At 42.0% G+C, this 18,409-nt stretch overlaps 2 protein-coding genes across 5 annotated transcripts in view; one reads left to right on the plus strand and one right to left on the minus strand.

Annotated features, from left to right (window-relative positions):
• Positions 1 to 15,901, plus strand: part of LOC146365040 (PDZ domain-containing protein 4-like) — a 58,794-nt gene extending 42,893 nt beyond the window's left edge. For all 3 annotated transcript variants that reach the window (XM_084916172.1, XM_084916173.1, XM_084916174.1), the window contains 12 exons: positions 1,604 to 1,702; positions 2,466 to 2,528; positions 5,330 to 5,431; positions 7,875 to 8,338; positions 8,448 to 8,652; positions 9,821 to 10,253; positions 10,476 to 10,890; positions 10,998 to 11,068; positions 11,235 to 11,581; positions 12,482 to 12,622; positions 12,897 to 13,009; positions 14,007 to 15,901. In XM_084916172.1, the coding sequence (XP_084772298.1) occupies positions 1,604 to 1,702; positions 2,466 to 2,528; positions 5,330 to 5,431; positions 7,875 to 8,338; positions 8,448 to 8,652; positions 9,821 to 10,253; positions 10,476 to 10,890; positions 10,998 to 11,068; positions 11,235 to 11,581; positions 12,482 to 12,622; positions 12,897 to 13,009; positions 14,007 to 14,250 (2,697 nt within the window). In that variant the 3' untranslated portion in view covers positions 14,251 to 15,901. The remainder of the gene's footprint in view (positions 1 to 1,603; positions 1,703 to 2,465; positions 2,529 to 5,329; positions 5,432 to 7,874; positions 8,339 to 8,447; positions 8,653 to 9,820; positions 10,254 to 10,475; positions 10,891 to 10,997; positions 11,069 to 11,234; positions 11,582 to 12,481; positions 12,623 to 12,896; positions 13,010 to 14,006) is intronic.
• A 616-nt stretch (positions 15,902 to 16,517) lies between these two features.
• LOC146365041 (protein CD300H-like) overlaps positions 16,518 to 18,409 on the minus strand; it is a 3,821-nt gene continuing 1,929 nt past the window's right edge. For both annotated transcript variants that reach the window (XM_084916206.1, XM_084916205.1), the window contains exon 6: positions 16,518 to 17,855. In XM_084916206.1, the coding sequence (XP_084772332.1) occupies positions 17,715 to 17,855 (141 nt within the window). In that variant the 3' untranslated portion in view covers positions 16,518 to 17,714. The remainder of the gene's footprint in view (positions 17,856 to 18,409) is intronic.

Below are 18,409 nucleotides of genomic sequence, written 5' to 3' on the forward strand. Positions count from 1 at the left end.
AAATTAAAAATGCTGCTGTGGAAGAGTTCGGGTCTTAGGAGGTTAAAGTAGCACACTCTCTATTTGAGTCCAAACTAAACTGTCTACTGCGCTCACTCTGCATGCACCTTTGTGGGCGACATTTCCATCGATCCACATTTTCTGTTGCTCATCCGGGACGGGTTTCAGCAGTCGCCACCTCCTCCAGCTCTTCTGGTGGGACACCGAGCTGCTCCCATCCCTGTCCAGTGTGCCTTTGAGCCTCCTCCCTGCTGGGCACAGCCAAGACACCACACCTGACCATTAGTACTCTGATACTAGTCTGTTTTTAATTTATGAAATTAACTTGTGCATAATATTTATCAGTATCAGATTTAGTATTTTTGCATTGTCCTTTTCTCACGATGGAACCAGTTAAATGATCATTCTTTTAAAGCGAGCATGAAAAAAGACGAGGGAGATGTCAGAGACAAAAAAAATCACTGGAAATAAAAAATATAAGAATACAGACATTTATACCTGTGCAGCAAAAATCATCGAGGCCATCGAGAGCGTGACTGAAACAAAATGACTTATTTTGTGAGTAAAGGTCAGATCAGTCACATTTTTGGTGTATAAATATCTAATGGGCCGCTGTTTTAGGCTGAATGACGCTTTTCTTTGTTTCTGCTTCACTGGTTTGACTGTTTCCTCAGACAAATGACAGTTTGGTCATTAGAGAGGTCAGCAAAGTGGAAACGTCTTTTCCAGCTGGTATATCAGAGACTTCCTCTGCCATTCAGTTCTTCAAATTACAATCATTAGATAGCGTGCCCCCTTACTTACATCCTTATCTCCAGATGTAATTGCCTTCCTTGAATTTCATCCTTCATTTCCTTCCTAAATCACCTTCTCCTCTCTGTCCATTTCCGCTGTTGATGCCCTCCAGCTAAAACCAGTGAGGTGATTGCTGGATATATGATGGTCTTAACTGGTCTTTACAAGCCTCATCTTATTATTGATGGTTTGCGGTGGTCTTTGAAGCGCGCTCACTTGCTCTGTCTACTCAGTTTTATCCTTCAATAAGGTTTCCATTCAAAGTCAGTTCGATCAGACATTTTAATCGTTTTTTGGAATTTTTATCACATTTTTCTGACCTCATTATCGTTCCTAACTCCTTTGTATTTGCCCTCTTGTTCCCCTCACAAACATGGATGCTCTCACCCTTCAACATATTTGTCACGTATCAATTATTAGCAAGTTTTGGGTGTCAGCGTATGAAATACAGTGAAAGAACAGAGCAGATAGCACAAACTTTATCTGATCAGGTCTGTGTGAAGTTTCAGGTTATGGGTCAGTAACTTTAGAAAAGCATTTGGGTCTCTGTTAGAGTGGATGGACCTCAACAGTATTTCAAATGTTCAGATACAAAGAGCAGTGAGATTTTTCACAGGCAAGTCATGTTGGACCGTTTCAGCTTTACACTGAGCTGTAACGGAGACGGGAGCCACTCAGATAATATTTATGATAATAACTGCTTCACACTTGCAGAATCACAGAATTGGCTATTGAACAAACAAAGCTACGTGAAGAGCTGCGAGGCTCACCAGGAAGCATCTAACAGTGTTACCTGTGTTTCCTGCAGGAGGTGGAGCTGTACAAGTCCAGCCAGCAGGAGAAGCTGGGTCTGACGGTCTGCTACAGGACAGATGATGAGGAGGATCTTGGCATTTATGTTGGGGAGGTAACAGGAGACAGGAGCCTATCTTCTTTTAGCCCTTTATTTGAAAGTCATTAGTGCATTTACCAATTCACTCACTAAACTCACTCTCTAGTAGTTTTTCTGTACATCATTTGGTAACACTTTATAACACGACCCTTGAATAAGGCCCAAGTACCCTGTACTTATGTGCAGTTTGCAGGATTTTACAGGGTACATGAGGTGTAAAATGGGGAAATATTGCTTGATTTTCTGGAAATTTACCATGAAATGACCCAGTACTTAAATTTTTATTTTTGTTATTATTTTATTGTTTCCTGTAAAACTAAAAACAAAATTGTGCATAATCACAGGGTACTTGTGGTCTAACAGCTTAATTATTTTATTGTTTCCTGCAAAAACCTGACACGTAATTACAGGCTACTTGTGCGTTAGTCGCTGTTGCTACTGTGTCATTGCACGTGACTCCATAATATGTCTCGTACTCCAGAAAGAACAGAGTACTTACAGTGTACTTGTTTCATTGTTTCCTGCAAAAACCTGACTTGCTGCCTGTAAGTACAGGGTACCTGCGCCTTATTCACGGGTCGTGTTCTACAGTGTTACCGCTCATTTAATGCATCCATTTAATGACTTCATTCATTACTTCTTAGAACCAGCCTCTCCTAATTTCTATTAATTAGGCCAGCCTATAGTGACTTACTCATGTATTTATTAATTAATTTATTATTAATGGAGCTCTTTCCTAACTTATGAGGTAATGCATCATTTCTCACTTTCATGCGAGGTTAATCCAAACAGCATCGCAGCCAAGAACGGACGCATCAGAGAGGGCGATCGAATACTGCAGGTACGCAGACTCAAAACAAAAGGGAGGTCATTAAGAAACACCTTCACACTTTCTACAGAGCACAGTTATTAATAAACACAGGTGTTGTTTTTAACTGATTTGAAATTTTGAGTTTCGTCCTTCAGGTAAGTCAAAAACACGTCCTCCAGAAAAAAAGCACAAACGTGTCCTCTCCCAGATTTAATGACTGTGAGGGTTAAAACAGACTCAGATCGAACTATGTAAATTTATACCTGCGACCCCTGGGACACTTCTGTCCAATCAGAGCGAGCTGTCAGCAGCCCAGTTACTGCTTCCCTAAAAATAGACTGCCAGAGAGAAATGGTGGGGGAGACAACATGTCACCCTGCGCTTCCACCGCTGTTCCTGAAGGCTGTGTGCAGGCAGGAAAAGGACCCAAAGCGCAGACACTCGGAGACAAAAGGTGAACTTAAATACAGCTTTAATGCTGAACTCCAAAAAGGTAACAAAACTAAGACTCCAAGGTAAACTCACACAAACAGAACACACAGCAAGATAAGGATAGATCGCGACACAGCGAAACACAGGGCTTAAATACACAGAGGGAGCAATCAGGGAAAGGGTAACAGGAGGGAAACACAGCTGGGGCAACTCAGGCCTAACGAGACAAAGGAAGCACAACCAGACGCATTAACATGAGACACGGACTTTCAAAGTAAAACAGGAAACATAACACAGACTCACAGGCAGGCACTGCAACAGAGGGAACAGAGACGTAGACCGACACCGCGATACAGCAACAGAACAGAACCCGAAAACACAACTGTGACAAAGAAACCAAAAGACTGGAAATGATAAATAAAGCAAAAATCTAAGTCCAATAATAATGAACACTCAGAACCCCAACAGTTCCTCTCTGTTTGTCAGAGAATAGAGACCAGCATAAAACAGCTGGCAGTCAATCTTAATGTATCTCATTCTAATAGTTCTTGTGCATGAACGCTGTGCTCTAAAACACAGTGATGGAGAGACGCTGAAACACTTTAAGTGGGACGCAGCAGTAAAATAAAGGTAATTAACCTCGGGTCCAGACTAAAAAGGAACCAAATTTGAGTTAGACGTTGTTTGTAATCTGTTACAGAGTGAATATAGACTCAAATAACAAACAGTCAGCTCCTGCTGCCAACATGATGCAGGAAGGAGAAAGAAGAAGGTGTGAAAGCCTGATGTCAAGTTTTGAAATGTGAAAACAGGAAGAAGGATCCCAGAGAAGGCGAGCGAGGACAGCTTCGTGCTTTAAGTGAAAACTGGACTCGCAGTAGGAAGGAGGGGAATCAAAAAACAGGACAAACAGGAACTACATGGCAAGAGCAGACCAACAAAGGAAACGAGAAGGACGCTGCAATCTGAAAAGCTGTCAAATGAAAATGGTATAAATAGAAAAAACACAAACACGTCACCTACAAACTCGGAGCTTAAAACGACCTGCTTGATGGCGTATCGATGCCCAGGCTGCCAGCTCACCGGCGATGACTCAATAAATCTCTTCATATCAGAAATATGTGCAGGCATTTTTCCCGACAGAGGAAATGTGGAGACAGCACCATGGACACCAAGTAAACAAAGCTTAATAAAACAACAACTGTGTTTTTAACAATAAAGTATTTTAAGTGCCTAAATTAAACAAGTCGTTTTAAATTGTGGACATCTCTGCGGTCAAGCCTCACATAAGTGGTAAACGAGCTGTGCTTCCACAGCCCTCCCCACCACCAAACGCAGACCTACAAACGTACATGAGCACATTAAAGGCTGTCACTACTTTACCCACCACTGTTAGGCTACCGTGAGGTTGGGCCGTCTGCAGGAGCTTTAAGCACATGGAGTCTGTGGCTGATCCTTTTCACGTGTGTGTGGTTCTTCATGCTTTACGGAGTGCTAACTAATGAAAACCTCACACTGAAGCTACTGTCTGCTTATCATTGTTGAATCCTTAATGCTGATTTAGATCTCCTCTTCATGGGAAACCCCCAAACTCCACAGCCTCATATGTGATACTGCACAGTGAATTCCCCGTACCTTCTGATTGGATGGGAGCTTACAGCCTGCCTTTAACGTTTTCTACTGTCGTGCCCATCCAGACAGGAAACACCTCCTCACAGAATAATCTCTGGTGGCTCCAGCGTGCCAGCATCTGGCATTGAACCAGCAACCTATTGACTGCATTCCCATTTGGCCCAATAAGAATAGACTCTTATTATTTCTAAACCTAAGAGAACAAGTAACAGCATGAGAACATGAGTGCCGCAGATGGACGGGTGAAATTTCGGAGACTATTCCACCAAAAAATGTAAAGAGATACAAAATTCAAAATTCATTACATGTGACAAAGACTGAGTAGTAGTAGTCTCAACCACTTTACTGTCTGAGGTGGCTTAAGTGGAAGTTTAATTAAGATTTTAACCCTTTTAACATCTGACTGTTCTCAGAGTTTAAAATAATAAATAAAATTTATCTTCCTGACATTTCTACTCTCAACCCGCCGACTCACGACCCTGTGAAAACAGTGTTGGGGTAAAGGTAAAGCTGCGATGTGATAAGAATAGAACAGCAGCACCATCACCATGGTAATCCTGCTGTGGACAGATGATGTAAGCACCAGTTCCCATGACATCCATCCCCACAGGGAGGAAGGCCCTTTAAAACAGATGTGCTGTCTCCCTACAAGTGTGGGAAATCCACCTATGTGGGTATTTTAAAATAAGAAAACATTTAACAAAAGACTAGTTTAAAAAAAAAGATTCTTCTAATGATTCTAAAATAACTCCTCTCTTCTCTTCCAGATTAACGGCGTGGATATTCAGAACAGGGAGGAAGCCGTGGCCATTTTGACCCGAGAGGACAGCATCAACTTCTCCCTGCTGCTGGCCAGGCCCGACATAGAGGTAGCAACACGATTCAACCAGCCTCCTAAAGTGCACATACTTTTACTGATGAATACTAGTCCTCTTTAACACAGATGAAGATTACCAAAAGATTTTAGTCCTGTTAACTGTGTTTAAAAACACTAAAGGAGCACTAAATTGTCCCCAGAGGATGAATCCTACAAACTTTGATTCATCCTCTTTCCAATCCCTCCTCGGTCTGTCCTGGTGTTGTGTCCATAATGCATCCTAGTTACAGGAGCTCTGTAACTTCAGGTTGAACAGTGTCGCTCCTGTTTCATCACTCAGCTCGCCTGCAGCCCAGTTTACTAACCTACTTTCTGTCACTTGTGCTGCTGTGGGTGGCCGACACGAGAGGAAACCTTCATAAAAATCATATTCTAGTTCACAGCGTTCTTACAGTCCTGGTTTCCTCCAACAGGAACGATATGTGTTTGCTGCTTCTATCCATCAGTCTGTGACCAATGCAGATGGAAAACCAACAGCTGGGTTGACAGTAAATTGATCTTTTTGTTCAAATATTAAGTCTGAAGCTCCGGTGACCTTTCCTGTCTCGCTACAATCATAATGAAATACACCATATAAAGTTTCACGGTCACATGAATTAGGCAAAACCTTTAGTTTCCTTTGGATCATCACTGAGCTGTAAATGTATCAGCCATTGGGACACACACACACACACACACACACACGCACACACACACACACACACACACACACACACACACACACACACACACACACACACACACACACTGTCATGATAAATGTCTCTGGGATGACAGCAGGTCCCACAGTGTGTCCATATCTGCTGACAGAGGAAGAACGGCAGCCCACCATATTCACATGTCAGCTCAAACACACCTGCACATACATACTTATGGATGAACGTTCACAGAGTGTGTGTGTGTACTCACATCAACCAGACGAGTGAGCTGTCAGTCAGTTACCAACACGCACATTTATGACATCTGCATGTCTTCGTTTACATCCTGGTAGAATTGCAACCAAATGAGCTAGAGCAATATGTTTTGCATATATCATGCATGCAGCAGTTCATTCCACTATCATGTAACTCATGTGTAAAATCATGTAAAAAGCATACGTAACAATGAAAACATTAGAATCCTAGAAATTCTAAGCAATATTTTCTTTTATTCAATGGACAAACTATGGCTGCTTTAGTTCTGACACCCATCTGTCTAATCAGAATAAAACATCTGGATGCTGCCGTCAGCACTACAGTTACTGACCATCACATTCCTGCAGATGAGGAGCTAGTTTACCTCTTGCCTCTGTCACACGCCGCAGGCATCAGTGCAAATATGAAAGCTTTTTATAATGACTGTATAAAACAAAGAACAGTAGATGAACACACCTCTTAAAATGAATAAAAAATAAATAAAAAATAAATCAATAAAAAGATAAAATAAATGATAAAAACAAAGAAAATCCCTAAAAAACTCGTAAAATGCCACAGGAGGGGAAAAAAGTGGGTTTCAGAGCTGAAAAGGGAAGAAATGGATCAATAGAGGAAAATGAAGGTTCAATATTCCTTCTGTCAATGTGCTCACTGCATGTATGACTCCCACAAAAAGTCCAAGCTCTTGTAAATAAAGGCTCATAGTGGATTGGGCCCTCTTCAGTCCAATCACATAAAATACATTTTTAGACTTTAGGAGCTCTGAAATATCTCTCATTATAAATATTTACCATCTTCAGGTGGCCTTCCCAACCAGCTGGTTTCTGTACTTTTCAGCAGAGACTATTTTCCACCATGTTTTTATCCATATTTGGGTTTTGAGTAAGTCGCTGGGCCACAACACATTTCAGTGTTCATTTAATAGTTTTTAGCTAACAATGAGAATTTATGTAGACAGTGACAAAACAACCAAGCCTCTGAAAGCGTGAGGGTTTAAACACACACACACACACACACACACACACACACACACTCAACAAATCAGTACTGTGTGCAGATTTTAACAGACGACAGTACAATGTTGACATTAGTCAAAGTCAAAAAATCAATTTCCTAAGGAAACACTGATGCATGAGCTCTCTAATAAGAAATCTGCAGTGTCAATAAAGCACATTAGAGTCACATGAATTCATTTTTCTTGTCAACAACAAACCTGTTACAGCAGCTCCCACAGAATACTCCTATTATAACCCAAGAATGGAGCTGGTAGCACGTTCCTACTGTGTTGTACTGACACTAGTGGGGAAATGTAACTTTTAGCTCTCTGTACTCAGTGATGCGTGATGCTGTGCAGCTCCTGTTAACCCTCAGCTACAGTCTGCACACTGAGCTAACACTCTGTGCTGACAATCGTTGCCTAACCTGAGAAACTGTTACAAAAGGATTTTTCTCACTGCAGCATGGCTCTTGACCTCTTTAGTTCATTTTCACCTGGACTGGCTTGTGTGTCTTTCCTTCCAGAATGAAAACCCCATCGATCCAGAGGAGGTCATGGAACTGACTCTAGAGGGAGCAGACTTTCCTTCAAACCCACACATTTCATGCTCTCTCAACTCCTCTCATAATACTGGCTACTACCGCCTCCACCAAGGAGGAGAAGGCAGGTCATCCTTTCCTTTAGGAGGAGCAGGGGGAGGCAGAGAAGGTGAGGTGGAAGATGAAGAGGATGAAGAAGGAGAGGATGGCGAGCGAGGAGAGAAGGACGACAAAGAGCCACCGGTCCCCCTCCCTCCTCTGCTGAACTTGGCACCTCTGCTGTCCAACAGCCAGGAGCTGGACAGCGGGGTGGGTCGGACAGATGACAGCACCCGCTATGAGGATACATCTGAACATGACCTGCTGGGTGATCAGACCAGTGCCTGTAACACCAACACCACCAACACACCAGGCAGCACCAGGAAGTTCAGACCTGGACCCAGCCCCAGGTACCAGAGAAAGAAAGTTTATTCAAATTATTAGGAAAAATATGACACACTCACAAGCTACAGTTTGAGTTTAAGTGTTTTTCTGTCATGCTCATATTTCTGTACCCAGGCCAAGTCCTAGACCTAGTCCTGGCCTCGGCCCCAGCCCTAGGCCTAGCCCCAGCCCTGGGCACGGTCGAGGAGACATCACCCCTCCTTTCCTCCACCTGCGCGATCTCCAGCTCAGCTCTGACTCTCTCCCAGGTCTGGACTGGGGAGCTGGAGGAGGAACAGCAGCAGCAGCGTACAGTCCTCACCACCATCACCACCATAAGGTATACTAAGTTCAAATCCTATTAGGTGATCATTTTGTTGACTTATTGTCACTAAATAAAAAGCTCCAAACCTGGTACTATCCACTTTGTCTGAAAACAGTCACATACATCAGCACAACTGTGCAACCACAGACGGTTTGTCTTACCCTAGAGACCACGATCATTTGTGAGGTGTTTGTAAAATACTTCTGCAGGAAACAATGGCCTTGAAACTGAGTACCACTGACATGGATCAGAGAGTCCTCTGATGGACTCCTACACTGTTGGCTTTGGAATTTCTATGGTGCATTATGAAATGAGCAGCATGGAGATACAGCAGTTACTACTTTTGCTTTACAGCAAGGACGTCCTGGGTTCAAATCCAGTCTGTGTGTTGTTTCCAACAATGCAAAGTCATTTTTGGGTTTAGGTTAACTAGTTTCATTTTAAACTGACTGTATGTGTCAAGAATGTGTGTAAAATGTGAGTGTGAATGGCTGACTACTCTGTGACAGACTGGTAACCTGTCCAGGATGTGCTCTCACTCGATGGTAGCTGGGCCCCGAATTGTATAAGCGGAAGAAAACAGATTTATAAAAACTGCAGAATAATAAAACGTTTCTTTAAGATGTCCCTAATAATGCAGGCAGATTCTCTGTGGGATGTACTGTATGCTCAGCTGTGACTCTGCACCAGGAAACCCTCAAAGCTGTTATCTGAAGTGGTACTCTTGAGTTGTTTCATAGCAACAAGCCACGGGACCAACACCTACCAGTGCTTCAGATATAATGGTACTGTGTTACCAACCATAATGCCGCTATGAAGGAAATTCTATCTGTCATGTCAGAAACATCTGAAGCATTTCTCTGACATTTAAGCACAGAGCAGAGTTGTGAAGCAGCTGACAAACTACATGTAACACATCTCACCAACATTTCCTGAGATCTGTCATTGGATATACCATTGATTTAGTATTTAAAAACATACTAATAAATGTTTCTGGTAGATTATTTTGCACTGAAAGGACCCAAACCCAGACTCTGTATTTTGGGTATCCTCAGAAAATATGAAATCATTATTCATATTTATCGTCAATAAAAAAGCTGATTGTCAATACATGTATTTGTGGTTACACACCATCATAGTTAATGAGCTCTATCTGATGTTACACCCGATGTCCAACCTGCAGCATTACCACCACCATCACCAGCCTCTGACAATGACCATGATGATGCCGGGCCTGACGGAGGAAGAGTGCCAGCGTTACCAAGAGCTGTTAGAGATCAAATATCAGTATGAGAGACATTTGGAAAGACGCCGGAGAGAGCTGGAAAAGGAAACCACTGAAGCAGAAGTTAAAGGCCGAGAGGACGGAGACAAGGCAGCAGAGGAAGCTGAAGGCACAGCTTCTGAATCGGTAGTGGACGTGAACAGCAAAGAGATGCCAAGTGAGCACGAGTTGGCGTTGATCGAGGAGGAGCTGCGCCACCTGGAGTTTAAGTGCCGCAACATTCTCCGAGCGCAAAAGATGCAGCAGCTCAGGGAGCGATGTCTGAAAGCCTGGATGATGGAGGAGGAGACGGTGGCAGGTGGAGCGGGCCGACCAGGACCCTCTGAAGGAGGTAACAACCAGCACCAGGGTAGGAAACAAATAACATCCGGACATCTTTAGGAAACATGTGAATTATGACACAGAATTATACTAGGAAAAAAAACTGTGATAAAACAACAAGCCATCATTTATGTATCCAGTTTACTTTGGTGTCATTAGACAAAGCAAAGCAGTTTTGATTTTTAACAGTTCATTTATTTATAAAACGACTCTTCTATTTCTGAACTTATAGATTTGCTTAACGAGGATAATGACGATCCTCATCACCACGAGTTGTCAGCCATCAACGAACTCCCGGAGCGCGAGCGATCGGATGACAAAGACAGCACCAGTGCCTACAACACCGGAGGGGAAAGCTGCCGGAGCACGCCATTGGTCAGCACCGAGCAGATCCCGCCTCTTCAGGAGGATGAAGATGAAGGAGGTAGACGCCTGACCTCTCCACCTCCGCTCCTCCCCCTCAGTCGCCTCCCCCCTCTAAACTCCCCCCTCACGCCTCGACGTCACAGGAGGGACCGAGACAGAGAGCGGCGTCACTCAAACCTCAGCTGCTCCTTCTCCCCGAGCACCTACAGGAAGTACGAAACCTCCAATGGAAACTTTGCAAATGGCTCAAGCTCCACCCCCTCTACGCCTTCAAAGTTCAGGTGTTGGTTTTGCTGCAATGAGCGTTCTTTTTATTTTCATATGCATATTGACCTTTGTGATATGTTTTAATAATAGTGGATATTTTGATGTATTTCGCCTTCATCAGATCTCTGACCAGAGAAACGGGGTCAGCTTCTAGGAGGGGTATGGCTGATGGAGGGCGGAGCTCCAGAGCAGGTATAATCTTTCTCTGTAAGCATATCGGGGTCATTTCCACAGGTTTATAATGAAGAAACAAGCATATGAGCTAAAGAACACTTTCCTTTAAACTGATGTTTGTGGGTAACGTGTAAAACCTCTTTCTGGTTTTTGATGATCATTTCTATCACTTCTATGACTGCAGGTGGAGCCCCCTACAGGCCTGAAGGTGGAAGTGCAGAGTCGAGCCCCTATTTCACCCGGAGGCAGCACAGACACAGCAAACCGTTAGAACGCTATCAGAGCTGCATGACCCTGCCCTCCGAAGGTCTGGTGGACCCCCTGGACCGAGTGAGAGACAGCGGCAGGGCAGACGGGGAGGAGAGGGGGGTAGCCACAGGCAGCAGTGGGCCGGCAAGCCCCAGGAGTGTGAACAGCGCCCCCTGTGGCCTGGAGGACCACCGTGCAGGTGCCTCACGGTTAGGACTGGCCTTACCTCTTGGACTGACTCACTCATCACCAAACGCGTCTCCACAGCGCATGGAGTGGAAGGTAAACGGTGCAATAACACTGAAGGGAAAAGAATAAACTGGTGGAGTAGCTGCAAAATGACCAGTCCAGCATATCAAGGGACTCATCACAGGTTCCTCTCCTACGAGGCTGGACATCATTTGATGTCTGAGAAAACCCTCTGGCCTTAATAACAACTACAAGATTGTTATGTTTTTGATTATGATCACCAGGAAAGAGATGAATTGTTTCCCTGCTGTGTTTTCATTCTTTTTGGTGGTTTCTTTTTTTCCTCTCAGCAGGTTGTCAGTGTCTGTTCTCTCTCCATCCTTCTTCTCCTCTGTTTTTCTTTTGCTCTCCTTCTGTTAACTCTCTTCCCAACCTCTCTTTTTTCCTTTTCCCCCGTCCCCCGTCTTCTCTGTTCTAATTGCAATAAGTCCAAATGAAAAAAATACAATAAATATTAACAATAATAACAAAGGTCAAATAAAATATGTCAATCAAGTGGACCAGTATAGCAAAAGCTGCAATGGTCTACTTGATTGCTACAGTGCTGGACGGGACAAAAGAAAAAAATTTAAAAAAGAAATTAGTTGTTCATCAAAATGATACAGAAGCTACTGTGGCCCAGTTTAACATGGTTCACTACTGTAAAGTACTGAAAATGATGTCAAGTGATTTACATGATTTTCAGCTAAAGACCTTCAGTGTCTGTGCATAAAATGTAAAATCTTTTGAAAGATGCCGTACAACTGAGCTACTGGAGCTACGTAATCAATAGAAAATAAACTTCTTACATTCAGCTTAAAGACTCAAGGCCGAAGGAAAGCAAGAGATCCAACAGCAGCATGCAGCAACAGAAACATTTCAAAGCAAACAGAGAGCTGAAACTTTAAATGTCTGGTCTTGACATGAGATGCTAGGTGTTCTTTTCGTGTCCAGGTAAAGATTCGCAGCGATGGGACTCGTTATGTGGCCAAGCGGCCGGTCAGAGATCGTCTGCTGAAGGCCAGAGCCATGAAGATCCGCGAGGAACGCAGCGGCATGACGACAGACGATGACGCTGCCAGTGAAATGAAACAGGTAGAGTCTGCAAACATTAATGACAACATGTCATTGGACTAAAAGAGCTGAGATTCAAACAAAAAGTATGTCCAGTATGTGCTGTTACTTGTTTTCTGACGAGCAAATCTCGATTCATTGCCACAAACGTGCTGTGACATCATTTTCAACTGTCATTAAATCCTAGTTTACATAAAACAGAAGTACTTTAGCCCTTATATTTTGCTTCTGAGCCCAATAAACATGACAAAGTCTCATTAAACCAGCTTTAAACTGGTTTCTGTCCTCTGCACAGGGTCGATACTGGAGCAAAGAGGAGAGGAAGCAGCAGCTGCTGAGAGCTCGAGAGTACAGAAGAAGAAGAGAGTTCATGATGCAGAGCCGCCTGGACTACATGAGAGGAGACAGGTACGGGGCAAAATCTACAACGACACCCCAGAAGTTCAATCATTATTACAGATACAAACATAAAAGGTGCCACGTTTATCCTCAGAGTATGAAGTTCATCACTGTCAGAAGTCTTTTCAACTGTCGTCTGTCGGAAGAAATGATGGTGTTGAAATGACACATTTACTTTTGACTAATGTTTAAAACGTTGTGGTGTGCCATCAGTCAAACGGCCATTGTGGTTTTCTGTAAATACAGACACTAAAACGGTGAATTCTTTGTGGGTCAGTGAACCATTACAGACCCGAGATCCTTGAGATCACCTGTGAAATCCTGTCAGCACAGACCTTTAAAGGGTCAGAGGTCAGGAGAGAAGAGCGGAAACCTCACATACCTTCAAAGTAAATAACCCGTTATACAAAAATAATTATAGAGACACTGGTGCTGCAAATCAATGTTTTTAAAACACAGGTCTGACTTCATTGGTCCATCTCACGGTGCTCAACTGATGAGTGACGGCAGATTACAGGAGGACACGTAATGAACACGTTTTCAATACTGAATAATTCATATTGTACTATTACACCCATACTGATATTACACTGCAGTGCAGCTTTTTGATTTTATGTGTAGCTTTAAATATTGCGTAACTTCGTTATGCGCTGAAATGTCATATCTGTGGCTCCGACCCTCCGACGAGTTCCTCAGGATTCCCTTCAAACAGTTATAAGGACTTCGTGTGTACAGTTGTATGAAAAGAAAGAAGTTTGAGGTGTCTGCATGTTTAGTTTTTTTTACATTTTATTTTAACACCTTGAAATATTTGAAGCAACTGTTTATGTCCACCAGGGGGCAGAATACATCCTACTGGTGAGAGCCACAGGACTCAATCGTGCAGTAGACAAGTGGCTTAAAAAAGTGTTTACACAAAAACAAAATGGAGAAAAAGAATGAAAATGACACATTTACTTCATTACGTGAAGTTCGTGAAGGCACTGATCAGTCTTTTTATTTTCAGGGATCTTTTGTCATCAACAGGGGGCGCTGAAGAGCCCCATTTATCCCAGAGCCTCCAGTTTAATGTGCAGCATAACTCCCCCAGCAGCAACATCCTGCAGCTGAGCCAGAAGAAAATCACAAAGAGGAGGAATCGTCGCATTCTCGACAACTGGATCACCATCCAGGAGCTGCTGGCTCACGGCTCGAGGTCACCGGATGGAAAGAAAATTTACAACCCTCTGCTGTCTGTCACTACTGTGTGACCTCAACAAGGAGACGATGGAAACGCACAGTGTGGACCTAGAAGCTCAACACGTGAACACACCAGAAAGAGAAAAACTTAAAGAATTATAAACAAAGGTGGTTAAGAAGAGGAGAGACTTAAAACAGAAACATTTGGCCTCAGAGGAGGAATCCTCCGAGCATGAAAAGGAAAGAACGGAGATGAGTGAATACAGAGAATGAAGCTAACACTTTAGAGTTTATACTAAACTGTTTGGATGGAAAACAATCCTCTTTACTTTATGACGTCACTTCAAACTCATTAGAGATACACGTAAGGACGCACGAGCCTCAAAAGGAAACAGAAACGTCCTGCACTGGCCTCGGCTCTTAATCTCCTGCACTGGCCTGGCTGTGACAGTCTGAAAAAAAGCACAGGTTTGATCTCCTGGTCCTTCAACCAGGTGCACAGTCACATCGCTGTTAATTACAAATTTTTTCTGTGAATAGCAAATTTGTGCTCATGCTAAGACTTTTCCAAAAGGAAAAATGACTATAAGTGTAATTTTAAGAGAAAAACAGGCCAGAAGAATGGACGTTTATGGAGGATTAAAACTGAAAACATCACAAATAAAGGAAGGAAAACATGAACGTTTTCTTTCACATTCATTATTTCTTTCTGTCCGTGTTGCTACTGAACATGAAGCAGATTCTAGGTTGGACCCCCCCCCCCTCAGCTGCGTGGGGTCCTCATGTTTGCTGTGTCTGGTGGCTTCTCTCGGTACTCCAGCTTCCCGTCCACACTGGTCGCAGGTGTGAGAGCTCTCTGTGATAAACTGGCAGCCAGTTCAGGGTGGACCCTGCTCCTGACCCCGTGGACCCTCGAATAGGAACAATATCCCTGCCACCATCAATTGGATAAGCAATATTTATCCCTATATGATATATGATATGCCTACTTATCTATCCAAACGTATTGTTGTTCATTCAAAACAAATCAGTTTGGAAAGAAATAGGAGTGAAAATTCCAAAACTTTATACATAAAAAATAAATAAAGTCATTCATTTAAAAACAAACTATATGAATGAAATGATTACAAAATGATAAAAAACAAACACTAAAAACTGTAAAAATTCATGGATCTGAAAGGTTTTGGTCCTTCATGAACTCCTCGGCGCCACGTGTGAAGCAGCGACAACACCGCCAGGAAGGAAGTGACATCACTGTTTAAGGACAATACATATTTACTCAAACATTTACTGATACTGAGTAAAATATGATTACAATACTACTACTAGCTGCTGTGTGATCTGTGCTGTCACGGTTACGTTACACAACACCTGTCTTCTAATCATCATTTGTAAATCGCTTTCTCAGAAAACCTTTTAAAGTTATAACTTTTGTAAACAGTTTATTCATGTTGATGGTTGATATATGTTAAATGTTAAGTCTCATATTGTTGTTAAAATTTTATAAATTTTATAGATTGTGTTGTTTATCCTGCAGGAGCGAGCTGCAGGTCCGTCGTTGTGCTGGACCTGCAGACTGTGCAGGTGTTCAACAGAGAATGCATGAAAATGATGTACTGGACTATTATTGGATGTCATTCTTAAAGTGCTGTAAAGTACATTTTTAGCAGTGAAAGGTGTGAAAGTGTTAAAATAAAATAAAAAGGCAGATGAGAAATAAAACGTGTTTCCTGCTTTCTTTGATATATTTGGACATCTGTTTGTTTTAATTTATCAGCTGACAGAAATTTATTTACTTTAGTAATGAATCTTAAAGAAATAATGCTGCTAAGATTAAGGAAAAAACAGGTAAAAGAGTTTGAATTTGGAATGTTCATTCTTTTAGTTTCCACCAAGAAGTTAAAGCCTTTGTCACTTTGTCACTGCAGTGTGGTTGTGTAGTAAGAGTCTGCAGCTCCGCATCAGTGTGCTCAGTACTTCATACTGTCTGTGGCTATATTATGAAAAATATTGATCAGCAGGCCGAGTGATGCTCATTTTGGATATTTTGGGTCCTATCAGAGGTAATAATGCTCTTTGTGTTTGACGCGTCCACAGTCAGATCGTCTCTCTTGTGAAACAAAAGCAGGAAGATATCAACAGCTTCAAAGCTAAACTTCACCAGTCAGTGACATCATCAAGATGTGAGTAAAAAGACTAGCCTAGCTTTAGCTGCTTTGCCTTTATTGCTTCCTAATTAACACCATGTTCTGTGTGACTGTTAGGAGCCTCAGTTACAGTTAAATATAAATCAAACATACATCTATGAGACACCACGATGAAAGAGACACAAAACAACTCCAGTTTGTACCACTTTTTATTCTCTGCGGTTGTTTTTGTTAAATTGTTAATGACCCTTTGGGTCTCTGTATCCAGTTGTTCTGGTCAGTTATCCAAATATGATAATAAAGGATCACAGTCAGCTTTGTGCTTCTATCAAAGGACCTGAATGTGTGCAGGAAGCGAACACTTTCACAGTGTGGACGTCACACGTTACATCCATTACAATAAAACCTGAAATCCACATTTTGTAGAAGCTGTAAATATTATAAATGCTGTAAAATTCATAACAAAGTAAAGGATGTAGTTTTAGAGTGTGTATAATAGACGCACACCAAATGCTGAACAAGTCAGGAGGAAATTATTGGTCAACAGTGACACCTGCTGGGTGGATGTGGAAGCACTTTTCACATGTTTGAGCTGAGGTGGGTGTTAGAGTTCCCCTCTGTGACGCCCCATGAGACACTAATACCACATTAAATACTCTAGAAAAAGCATTGAGCTTAATATTCAATTAAATGCAATTTCACTTTAAAGCTTTTTTACATTTTAGCATTGATATTTGATATTTTTCAATCATTTTTCATCTTACACGTTTACACCGTCGTAGACAAGAGCATGTTAGTGTCTTTGAACTTCTGACGAGTTCAGAATCAGTTTGTTTCTGTCAATGAAATTTGATTTTAAATCAACAGTTTTTATTATACAGGGTAATGAATGACAGCATGTGAAGCCTTGTCAAGGTGACTTAAGACTAAAATAATAAAATCAAATAAAAATGAACGTAATACTACTCAAAATATCAAAACATGAAACAAAGCTAAGAATCTGGACAAAGTAGTAAAATAAAAATAAACATAGTAAACGTAAAAAAATCACAGCAAGAGAAAACAGAAAGAGAAAGAACGATTTCAGTGTGAGGTAAGAGTCGCATTTCACAGAAGGTACACACAGCAGTCTGTTTGTTACAGGAGGCCAATCACAAACTCACTATTACTTCAACAGGTGTGCTGAAGCTCACGAGGGTGTTGGATCATTTCTGTGGACCAAATTGTATTTAGGAATATCACTTCCTCATGTGTCCCAAACACAAACTGAGGTTGACGCCCATGACCTACATGTAGCTTATATTTATTTATTTATTTTTATAAGACGTGTGATCATACACATGGGTATAAAACTTTATAAAACATCCGTTTTTCACCGATAATTGTAATCACTCTTGAATCCCCATGTGAATCGTGTGAGTGTGTAAGAGTGTCGAGTAGGTTGGGTCCTGGTCACTCCTGATTGGATCGAGGCTCTCGTAGATGGCGTCTTCACGTGTGTGAAAAACGTAGTTTTCATAAGATTCAATCTGAAAATAGAAACAACAGTTTTAAAAGTTTGTTGGGTGAGAATGTTTCCACTGAAATGAAACCCAAACTGACTGAAGTTTCCTTTCACTCTGCCCAGCTCTTCAAATAATCCTGCTTGTGTTGCCATCTAGTGGTGACAACTATGTGTGATTGGAGTTACACGGGCGTGGCATCCCTCTGAGATAACGCGCGGGCAGCACGGTGAGCTGCCAGCTCGGCTTTTCTCTTTGTTCTGTTGCTTTCATAGTGAAATTACCCTTTGCTGTGGTTCTGTTTCCTCTGTATTTCATGGAACAGATACATTCACATATGCTTAGAGCTGAGGATGTCATTTCTAATAAACACCTCTTTGATTCTGCTTTGGGGTAATCTGAATACATTTTTGTATAGATGGAGATACAAATAAATGACATTCTCACACTCTCTGAGGTTCAGACAGATTTCTTTTAGGTTTGGATGCATTTTATTCCAAGTATCTAAAACAATCTGTGTTACTGCACTGAGCCTGTCAGTCGATGGTTGGAGGGATTTGCTTTTCAGATTTTTCTAAAGC

The sequence above is a fragment of the Perissodus microlepis genome, chromosome 20 (assembly GCF_051167445.1).
Source record: "Perissodus microlepis isolate ML-2025 ecotype Zambia chromosome 20, ASM5116744v1, whole genome shotgun sequence".
In the NCBI taxonomy this organism is placed as follows: domain Eukaryota; kingdom Metazoa; phylum Chordata; class Actinopteri; order Cichliformes; family Cichlidae; genus Perissodus; species Perissodus microlepis.